The 11,473-nt window shown below is 42.2% G+C and overlaps 2 protein-coding genes across 4 annotated transcripts; both read left to right on the forward strand.

Annotated features, from left to right (window-relative positions):
• The first annotated feature begins 1,415 nt into the window (after positions 1-1,415).
• guca1a (guanylate cyclase activator 1A) lies at positions 1,416-6,712 on the forward strand. The gene is made up of 4 exons (XM_061252458.1): positions 1,416-1,768; positions 4,149-4,298; positions 5,054-5,147; positions 6,089-6,712. The coding sequence occupies exons 1-4, from the start codon at positions 1,571-1,573 to the stop codon at positions 6,214-6,216; spliced, it is 570 nt and encodes a 189-aa protein (XP_061108442.1). The 5' UTR covers positions 1,416-1,570; the 3' UTR covers positions 6,217-6,712.
• A 3,063-nt stretch (positions 6,713-9,775) lies between these two features.
• LOC133135639 (protein Bouncer-like) lies at positions 9,776-11,030 on the forward strand. 3 transcript variants are annotated; one of them, XM_061252806.1, is made up of 2 exons: positions 9,776-9,961; positions 10,354-11,030. In XM_061252806.1, exons 1-2 carry the CDS (start codon positions 9,954-9,956, stop codon positions 10,766-10,768), a joined length of 423 nt encoding a protein of 140 aa, XP_061108790.1. In that variant the 5' UTR covers positions 9,776-9,953; the 3' UTR covers positions 10,769-11,030. The 3 variants fall into 3 exon arrangements, with proteins under 3 accessions (XP_061108790.1, XP_061108791.1, XP_061108789.1); XM_061252807.1 differs by having other exon boundaries at positions 9,778-9,961; positions 10,357-11,030; XM_061252805.1 differs by having other exon boundaries at positions 9,784-9,961; positions 10,279-11,030.
• Positions 11,031-11,473: the final 443 nt, after the last annotated feature.

The raw sequence follows: 11,473 nt of genomic DNA on the forward strand, positions 1-11,473 counted from the left end.
TTCAGTAACAGGGAATTAGCAGACTTCAAATATTTTTGTGTGTATATTTGACATTGACAATCCTTGCAAGTAATCTACAGTGTAGCTTGGGCATTTATCGGAGTCCTGCTGTGTTGATCACCCATGTTGGCTACTAGCCTACTAATATACAATTATTGTGCAATTATTATACTGATGCTTTTATCCAAAGCGACTTACAGTTGATTAGACTAAGCACGTTAGCAATGCAAGGTTAAGGGCCTTGCTCAAGGGCCCAACAGCTGTGCGGACCTTACCGTGGCTACACCGGGACTTGAACCACCAACCTTCTGGGTCCGAGTCATGTACCTTAGCCACTAGGCTGCAGGCCCTGTAATCAATGTACTGGCCTGATAATGCAGGACCTGATTGAATGTGAATGTGGTAAAAACTCAAAATAAATTCAATGAAACTGTGTGTGGGTTTCTCTACTATTCATATCAAACTCCATCACATGCAATGAGAGGTTCATCTGGATTAAGGTGGAAATCAGAAGTATGTCAAACTGAATGAGTTGAGGGTGATGTGGAGGGTGATATGGAGGGCAACCCCAAATCTGTGTTCTATAAATGAATGGTCAGTCTTACATTTCTGTTCTTTGTGGTGAAAAAGAGATACTGCAAGCATGTGTGTTTGAAAGTACATGCATTTACAGTGCATACAGATATGGGCATGTACACACACGCACACACAAATGCCCACATATCCTTTTCCACAGCACACATCAGAGCACACATTTTCTCCACAACCAGAACAATAATAATCAGTAGCAACTAGCATAGGGCTTTAAACAGTGCTCAAGTAAGCATAGTTTATGAGTCATGCTCGGTTACTGTATATTTAGAAGAAAATTGTATTTTCATACTGTATGAAATTAGATCTGTGAATAATCTATTCTAGTACAAAAACCTTAACAGTATTCATATGGTATCTAGTAGGTGAGAGCAGTTGTTTGGCAGTCGGAGGGTTGCCGGTTCAATCACGCCCTGGTTGTGTCAAAGTGTCCCTGAGCAAGACACCTAACCCCTAATTGATCCTGACGAGCAGGTTGGTGCCTTGCATGGCAGCTAATCGCCATTGCTGTGCGAGTGTGAATGAGAAGCAGGTTAGCAGGTTAGCAGGTTAGGTCAAATACAGCAACAAGGTCTCAACCAGCTGCTGTTAATCCTTGTGCATGCGTCAGGGTAAATCTACTCCCATTCCACTGCATGCAGATCAAGGCAATTGACAGCAGGAGTCAGGTGAAGCTTCTTTGTGTGGCTAAGGCGGCCCCCAGACATTTACTTTGCTGATTACAGGCAGATTACAGGCAGCAACTCAAGGGCTGCGGGAATCCCAAAAGTGGGCCAGTCCCTGTAAACACTTCTCCGGTGCCGTCATTTCCTCCTGACGCCTGATTGAGTGGAGCAGCTCCTCACACCGGGAGCAATCAGTCCTGCAGTGTTCAGGGGATCAATCAAGTGAACTCCTCCGCCCTGCAACCCCAGCCTGAAATTCAGCCTCTACCACGGCTCTCCCCCTCTCTCCCATCTTGCTACGCTGGTGAGCGGTGATGGGAAATGCTAATGGCTGCTCGGTGAACAACATGCAGTCGGTGGAGATGCACATCTGGTACAAGAAGTTCATGATGGAGTGTCCTTCAGGACAGCTGATGCTGCACGAGTTCAAGCAGTTCTTTGGGCTCCGGGGGCTGGAGCCCAGCGCCAACGCCTACATCGAGGAGATGTTTTATACCTTCGACATGAACAAGGTAAGCACACTGGAGACTAGTCATTTTGCCAAGGGCAGGCAAGGACACACAAACCAGGTGGGATGTGGAGGCACCACCACCAAACTTCACCTGATTCAGACTCATTTTCTGTATTGTGAGGATGAGAATTATGCGTTTGTGAATTTGTGTTAATAAATAATATATTTGCTTCGAAGATGCTCCTATCCATAACCACATTTACTGCTGATATAGAAATATGACTTATTAGACAACTTATTTGCTCATTCAGATGTTATATCTTGCTCAATTATGGTGAAAGCCAGAACCTCTGAACTGCTCTTAACATTTTTTAATGCTGAGGGGAAGTACAACTGACAAGATGATGAATTCTGTTTTAGATGCAATTTGGCAAATAATTAGAAAAAAAGTAAATAACAGTAAGTACATTTTTATAATGAAAATGTTTATATTGTGGCTCACGTATGTGGAATTTAAGTAATGTATACTGATGTTATAATTATTGTTATAATAATTGTTGTGGCTCAGAGAAGTGAGTGGGCATTCAGTTCCTTTGGCCCTAGACTTTGGAACAGATTGACAGAGGGACTGTGGGTTTCTGCATCTGTTGACACTTGTAAAAAGAATTGCAAGACTTACGTTTGTAGCATTGCTGTTAGTGCATCCGTATTCTTTTGTAATCATTATAGTTTTATGTTATTTTTATTTTTGTGTTCAGCGCATTGTGTTGCAAATTTTATGAAATGCGCTCCATAAACAAAACTTGATTAACTGATTGATTGATTGATTTATGGAATTGCAATACTAGCAAAGCACACCAAATTGCTGAAGGGAATATGGGCGCATAATCTCTCAGAATAATACATATGCAGAGCTATATATCATATTACAAGGTGAAATTCAAATTACGAATGAATAGAATATACAGCAAACAATACAATAGAGGTAGTAAAGGATGGGCCAAGTGGTTTTGGGGCACTAGCTGATCACAGTGTCTGGTTCAGTATTATCGGCCTCTCAAATCCAATTCATATGGCTTATAGCTGCTCATGTCTTTATCTCTGAGTTTACCCCATGGATCCTCAGCCTGGCTTAAAGGTGCTCCTGTTGGCCTAAAGCAAGTCTCTTTTTCGCATGTGTTCATTCCAAGATGCCCGTGGAATAAAGACTAGTAGTCATTCATTATCAAGACTTTAAATCTGGATGCACCACATTATACATATCCCAGTTTATCCCAGAGCAACACTATCATTATGACAGGTGGCATATCCTGAATTATAGCAAATGAATATCAAGCCAAAAAAAAAAAAAAAACTACACAAAATAACAACATAATGCAAATTAGGCAGTAGCCTTGAGCAAGGTTCTTAGCTTGAATCAATAATGTGTGCTAAACGAATACACAACATGATTTATATTATACACAGACCCAGTGCATGCCAGTTTAGCTCTCAGTGGAAAGTATGACCTGATGAATTGATGTTTACGCTGTGTAAAGACAAGCAACATTTAAATTTCAGTCTGGATTTATGATACCCTATTGAGACAGTGCTCCATAAAAATAGTCAACCACAGGCGAGGGAACAACGTATTAATCACCCAACCAACTAACCAATCAATCAGTGACATATTATTCTTTTGCTAGGCTAATGTTTTGCAGACCCAAAGCCAGTTGTGAGCAAAACTGGAACACTATCCCCTTACTGCGGGAATTCATTCTGGAGATAACTGCTGAAAACCTAAAATAAAATACTGTATATAGTAGGTGTTCTGCACATTTTCTGCAATTGACAATGCAGAAAATGTTCTGTTTCTCTACGTCAATGGCAGATTACATAGCGGTGCAGAACACCGGTAATCTCATTAAAAAGGCAAAATAGACCTATAAGTACCGCACTAGCCACCAACTCCATGGCTGGGAGCTGGAAAGATTAACCTCTGCTCAATGGCAATTCAGTCCAAGTGCCTGATATCAGCCGGTCTGGAGCTCCTGACGCTCAGAGATGCCAGGTCAGATGTGAGAAGTCACAGGAAACCTGACCAGGAAGTGAGAACTGACGCAGGCATCTGTGAACTGTGACAGAGAGAGGTCAGAGGATAGAGGGATGGTGCCCTAGAATGGGGATGGGGAGGGGCGGGGGGCACAGAGGAAAAACACCTGAAAAAGGGGCTTAAATGACTTGTGTTCATTTTAATTTGCCTCAATTTGAACAGACCACCCCATGAAGGACTGAGAAGTTTACTGAGCAAAAAAACAAAAAAAAGCTGCCTGTGACTGTGGCATTACAAATACATTGAGTTTTGTCACAGTTTGTGTTGAAGGCCTCCTGCCCGGTTAGCAGACATTCAGTTAGGGTGCCTGACCTCCCTGACTGGCGTATACTTGTTTCCTTGACGACAGGATGGCTACATAGACTTCATGGAGTACGTGGCGGCTCTCAGCCTGGTCATGCGGGGGAAGATGGAGCACAAGTTGCGGTGGTATTTCAAGCTGTATGACGTGGATGGCAATGGCTGCATCGATCGGGAGGAGCTTTTTAACATCATACGGGTACAGAGACCGGCGAGGGAACACACAACATTCTCTGTGTGAAGAAACGCAGAAAAACACGCAAAAGGCACACGGAGACAGACAAATGCTCATCATTCATGTGCAGTGCTGCATGTGACCGAAAATTAAGAAATTGTGACGTATACATTATTTTAATATTGTTTATTTGTTCATTGCAATAATTAATTACAATCATACCCTCTCATACAGAAAGGCTTTTCTTATACACCGTTTTATAGGCAGTAGTGGAAATGTGAGGTTTGAAGTGCATCTACTGTGTACAAGGCTCTATAACAAAAAAAATGGAGTGTTGTGAAATTTATTCCTGCATGTTATCCTGATTTAATATGGCACCTAATTACCACTACGTTTCAGTTCTCGGGTCCTGAACTCATGCATTGGGAGAGCTAAACGGTCACCCCTGAGACTGAATGTGTGGATTAAAGTATGGTGCCTAATCTCATGCTCATTTAACCTGATCAAGGTTAACCTGAGGAAATCTCTTACCAGGAGCCATGCGCTAATCACCGTCATCCAGTCAGTAGCCTGCTGGATTAACCTGCCGATTCTCAGCTAAATATAGTCAGGTTTCTTCTAATCCCAATGCACCATCAGCAGTATCATGATAGTCAGAGTCACATTCCATCAAGCCTGATATTATGGTTGCACTTTTGAAAGGGGGTCTCATATTTTGCTTATGGGTTAATGGCATGTTTGGCTGAATGAAAAAATGAAAGAAAAAATCTCTCTCTTAGGCGATCCTTGTAGTCCGCGGGAGTCAGGAGGATGAGGAATCTGTGGAAGAATTCACCAACCGAGTGTTTGACAGGATTGACATCAATGGAGACGGTAAGGACCCTCCTGACCAAACAGCCTTCTGAGCTGGTCTCCTGGAGACAGCAATTAGCAGGAAATACATAGCAGGCTGTCTGCAGTTTCGACTGAATGAGAATGTTTATGACAGCCATGGAGCTTAAAGTACCAAAATTGAGGTTTTTTCCACTATAATGTGAAGATCCTCTTCCTGGTGGTATTTAAGTGATGCACTGGTGGCCCATGCCACCAGAGATGCCTTTACCTCAATAATCCATGCATCTGCACACCACAACGTAGCAGCCCGTGTTTCATGCATGCATGCATGCATATCTGTGCATGCCAGGCGCATGTGTATTTGTGCATGCAGGCTTGCACTTCCCTCTAGGGTCTTTCAGCGAACTTATCCCTGGTTATGGGTATGCACTTTGTTGTACGTCGCTCTGGATAAGAGCGTCTGCCAAATGCCAATAATGTAATGTAATGCTAGCGCATGGGCAGCGGTGTATGCATTGCAGAAGGGCAGGTGGTATTATTAGATCTGCATATGAGATTACCCTTCCCAAAGCCTGCTGCGCTGGAAGCAGCTGAACGAGCACTGGTAATTCCACGCACTGTCTCGCTTTGCCCTGGATGTCCTTCACTTGTCAGTCATTGCTCTCACAGTGATCCCACCATCCGACATGCCAGGAAACAGGGAGGAAGCAGAACCAGATCCTGACCAGCTTAATCCTCTGTAATCTGAATCTCACTCTCGCCTGATCTTTATCGGGGTGGGGAGGAGGCCCTACCATTAATAAAATTCAGTAGCTGGCAGAATTGGAGAATCCAGGTTCTGAAAATAAAAGTCCTCTCCAGTACTTTGTTCTAATCACCTGGATCACAATTATTCAGCCAGGAGGCCTGTTTTGAGTTTTGCTGACACTGCATTGATCTTAGTACAACAAACTTATGCCACTTTCTATTCTGTCCACTAGGGGAGCTGTCACTGATGGAGTTTATTAAAGGGGCACAAGAAGACAAGGACTTCACAGAGGTGGTGATGAAGAGCCTGGATCTATCGCACATCACACATGTAATCCAGAGCCGCAGGAACAGCACTTAGAGTCCATCGACACACCTGGACCATTCTGCCCTGCCAAGACTTCTTTGAACTTCATTGAGTCCTTCAATGTAAAAACTGTGATCAATCTCACAAGATGAAAAACAATTTGAGCGATTTCTGGATTCTGGCAAGCACAGGGCCAATGTGGCTGGAGAATACTAGCAGGTCAAAAACATGACCACCACAAAAAACATGCATGTATGGGCTGGTTTCCTGAAGAATCAATCAATTAAGTCACTCCATCCTTTTGTTCCTCCAAAACAAAACCCTCCTTAGTCAAAACCAATTGAACATGACAGAGGAGGCCAATCCAATGGTCATGAAATCAAATTCCCTGCTTCCTGTGTGGGTAGGCAATGGAACCAACACAACCATCTGATATTCAGCAGTTCATCAATGCTCAACAGTTGGTAACTCAATTTGGATAGACAATTTTTCCCATTAAAGTAACTGAATTTTTTTAAAATAACCTTAAATTATTACAATGGGATGTATCCAATACACATCCACTAAACATCAATTAAAAGTAATGTAAATAACTATAATAACACACATTACAAGTTGGACATAAAATCTGCATGTCAGGATTGTATGGGTGTGGTCTGGACTGCCTCACCACCCCACCTCCCTCCTCAACTATTCCCAAAAAAGTACCACCTACAAGTACATTGTATTGAGAAGGAGAAAGAGGGGGACTGGGAGAGGGATAAGATCGGCAGAGGGATTAAGAGCTAAAAAATAGCGAATTCCAGAAAGACCCCAGGTTAGGATTCAAACCCTTGATGCTGTTGTTGTGAGGCGACGGTGTTGTCTGCTGCACCACTATGCCATCGATTAACTCATACTTCAAATGACACTAAAACATGTATTGGCCATTTATTCTTGATGTCATCAAGGTACCTGACCCAATAGTAAATTGAACTCAATCCCCACATAGAAATAGATGGAAATGGTTACACTGATATACAGTAAATTGAAATCGCAATGCATTTAATTCCTATAATTTTGCTGATGCTTAATATTACATACCATGACATTTACAGGTGTACCTTTACAGTCACTTTAACAATTCACCTCAAATCTCACTTCACTAAGCCATGACATGACTGAAACCAGTGGTATTCACTCTTGCCTTTTTGGAGTCATTTTGGTTTTGTGGTAGACAGTTTTCTTGTTGTTCAGAACTTAAATCCGAACCCAGCCACCTTATGGCTCTTCAAAGGCAAACCATTCAAGCCATATTGTTTTAAACATCTTACATCAGGGGTGGCCAATTCCATTGAAGTAGGGCCAGTGGGAATACAGGTTTTTGTTGTCCCCAGTTACACTGGCTAAATCAGTCAGAGTAGTCTGGCTAATCAGTAGCACAAATTGTTGAGAGAATTACCCAGGAAAACATAAAGCCAGCACTGGATTGTGAATCAAGGGCCAGATTGGATGATCCCTGATCTACTGGTTTCATCAGTGCCGCTCAACTCAACTGTGCCGGAGTGGCTGCAGGCATTCGCTTCGACCGTGCGCTACACCACCTGATTTCACTAATTATTTTACCTGCTTGGTGCAGATAAGCTAATTAGTGAAATCAGGTGGTGGAGCGCACGGTTGACGCAAACGCCTGCAGACAGTTGCAGTAGCACTGGGTTACATATCAGTGCAGAGGTGGTAACCCAGCTTCCTGCCTTAATTACATAATTAGCCTTTTATGCCATCTGATATTTTAGCTACAGTACATTTCTTGATTTGCATGAATGACAGCCGAAGATGGCTTGTGTCCCCCGTTTTACTGTGATCTAATCTTTGAGTGAACCAGTGTTGGTGCATGCAGCCAATTAGTTCATTTAGCCAGGGTAATTGGTGGAAACGAAAACCTGCACCCCTGTTTCAGTGCAAGATGGCATGATGTTATGGGGTGTCTGGGGCAGTGGTTCCCAAATCTCTCCATGGGCCCCCACAGCCAGATCCTGGTATTGGATGTGATCCACATTGAACACACCTGATCCACACAACTAATCAGGCCTGGATGTGGTTGGGGGTACCCAAGGACAGGTTTGGGATCCACTGGTCTATGGCAGGGATGTCCCTCGAGGTCAGTAGTACTGCTAGTTTTCATTCTTCCCTGCACATGAGGACTGATTTCAACATGGGATACCAGGTGAGCTAAATATCTGGCCAATCATTGCCATTAATCAATCAGTTAAATATGAGATTGAAAAGAAAACCAGGGCCACGTTCAGTCCCAACAAAATTTAGCAAGACGTTTATTTAAACAGAAACGGTGGCGTGTTGAACATCCTGTTGCAAACCATGGATGGACTGACTGACATACTACGGGTTTCTCCTGTTGTGTTTGAGAAGGCGTTCACTGGCTTTTAAAGCGTAGGCCTACATCATTATTAATTCAAGCTACACCCCTGGTACACCAAACAGGAGCAAACATACCTCTAAGCCTGCTGCAAAACGTTGCACACCCTTGGGAGAAAACAGACCATTCAACACAGAAACCTTAGCAAAACGTTTTCAGATTGAACACGCCCCAGCAGTACTGTAGGCCTTGAGGACCAGATGTGAGAATACCACAAAGACAGCTGTTTCAATTTATCAAGAAAAGTTGATTGAGAACCATAATTAGTTCTACGGATTTGCTTTTTGCACATGTAATTGCTTATTTTTTTACAGGATTAAAAAATGATAAATTATCATTTATATCCTATATACTGCTGAAAATACAGAACCGAGGGAATTGTTTGTGAAATAGACCAAGTTTTAAGTGCTCATAGCAAGTGTATACTGTGTATTATACGATCAGGTTGTCCAAGTGAATACTATACATTACCTTCAGCTGCATAGATGGAGTTGCAGAAATAACCATAATCCATAGGAAAAGTAAACTGGTGCCTTTTGCTGGAAAATGAAAAAAAAAAAAAAATTTTTTTTTTTTTTTTTAAAGGTTTGTTTGCACAATAAAATTCTGAAGCTCAATGGGAATGTTTTGTTTTTATTTTTGTCCATGTCCAATTTATTATAGCAATATATATAAGTAGACAAACTACTGCATATTATCAATATTAGGAAAGATATAATACTTCACAATACACAGGCAAATGTAAAAAAATATCTAGATATTTTAATATATGTATTTACAATTAGGCCTACTGTATATTGCTGTGAAATACATTTATGATATTGCTGTATATTCAATTCCAATAGGGTTCATATAGGAATATTGTGACAGCACATACTCATATCTCTTGTCATCTCAACAATTAACTCTTTTCTCAAACTCATAAATAATATAATAATATAAATAATAATATAAATATCCACAATTCTTCATCAAACCTGTGCTGTGCAGTTTTGAATAAAGATAGATTTGAAAAGGAAAAAAAAGAATAATTATGACAGAGCTCATTACATTAATTTCCTCTCCTCACCTGTTGGTTGACTGCAAATATAATTTGATTGTGTTAATGTGACACAGACTCACTTCATTAGAATGATTGACCCCCCTAATCTTCCAAAGATTACCTGATTGCAGGTGTTCAGTTGTGTGTGAACAAAGGACTGGAAATAGAAACACCTCAACCAATTAGATACAAGCCTGCACATATTTGCCAGCTCCAGTACCTCCAGACTGAGATATAATCCAACAAGTTACCAGCTTTAGTCAGGTTGTAGCCATTTTCAGCCATTGACTCGAATCCAAGAAAGACCCAGTGGTGGCAAGGCAACGAGATATTATGTTCAGGTGAGCAGCTGCACAATACATCTTGTGTAGATACACTTCACAATGCAGCTATTTAAAAAGTATTGTATTTATGAATTCTATGTCTTTGTGCATGCATACAAAGGCTAAATTTAATGTGAGCATATATATATATTTTTTATGTTCAGGGTGAAAGGGTATTACATCTTTACCAAACAACCAAGAGCATTGAGTCGGTTGTCTAATTATGCTGCCAAATGTAACCATCTGCAAAGGGTGGCATACTGTGTAATTCAGTCATGAAGCATCAGCTGCTCTGTGAGTAATGTGAATGACACGACACTTGTGTTGTTTGTCAGGTCGGCCCTGTGTGTGTCCTGCCCCTGTCGATGTGTGCTTTTGTGCACTTGCCTCCTGTGCTCTCTTCTGACCAGCAGTGGCCTGCTGTGTAACTACAGCCTACTGCAACGCAAAGGGCAACCCAGCCGAAACACCACGGAGTGCAGGCCTCAGGACCGCTGCTTCTCGGCCCCTGGGCTTTTCGGAAAGAGTCACATCCTGTCTGCCCAAGGCTGTGTATCGCGGGAGCTGTGTGGCACTGTGCAGCCCGCCGTCTTCAGGGGATCCACCTACTTCCTCAACTACACCTGCTGCTGCCGGGACCAGTGCAACCTGCCCCCGGAGCAGGACAACACCCTGAGGATGCTGCTACGAGAGACGAAAGGCTCCCTCAAGGGGGCCGTTACCACAAAGACCACGGTGGATGACTGTCCAGAGGACAACAGCTTGCAGGAAAACACAAAAGCTAAAGGGGGTCTGGGGTTAAAGGTCCTCTTGGCTTTTAACTGACCAGTGCAGACTGTAAGAATTTAAGATGTTTTGTCCCAATTTTTATTTGCCATTAAATGTTTGGGAGGGGGAAGTGATGTGAGAAAAGAAACTGTAGAAGAGAGAGAATAGACTTGAGTAATCCAGAAGAGAACAGTGTAGACACACCCTTCTCCTGGATCTAAGGTGTTGTGATCAGCTCCCTCAATTCTTAAGTGACCAGTGCTGACATCTTCAATTTGTAAATTGGAAATTCAGCCAATAAAATATTTTTCTATCCAAATGCGTTCATTGATTTGGTGAACTGGTGTTCTCCGGAGTATTGGCGAGAGCGGGAACCAGGTGTCAGGTGTGTTAATGTCTAAGTGGGTGGAGTATTCATTCAGGTGTAATTGGATATTAATGAAGCACCTGGTAATTGGAGATTAAAGCACCAGGAGTCTTGTTAGCTCAAATCTGATCTTCTCCCAGTCCTTCCAGACTGAGCTCCTTGAGGTACAAATTAAACTGGTGAAGCAAAGATGTACAGGTGAGAAGGGAAGAGAAAGGGAGGAGATTGGGGTTGCTTTCTTAACACAACTGGATCTCATGAAAAGCAGACTGCGAAACTCCCTTTTACTTGGATGTCATTCTTTTAATGACCTTTTCTGAATTCTCTGCGCTCACATTCAGGTTATTTGGTCATCCAATTAAGTTGGTAAAAGAAAAGGTCCTTTCCTTTTGTCA

Source organism: Conger conger, chromosome 8 (assembly GCF_963514075.1).
Source record: "Conger conger chromosome 8, fConCon1.1, whole genome shotgun sequence".
Classification (NCBI taxonomy): Eukaryota; Metazoa; Chordata; class Actinopteri; order Anguilliformes; family Congridae; genus Conger; species Conger conger.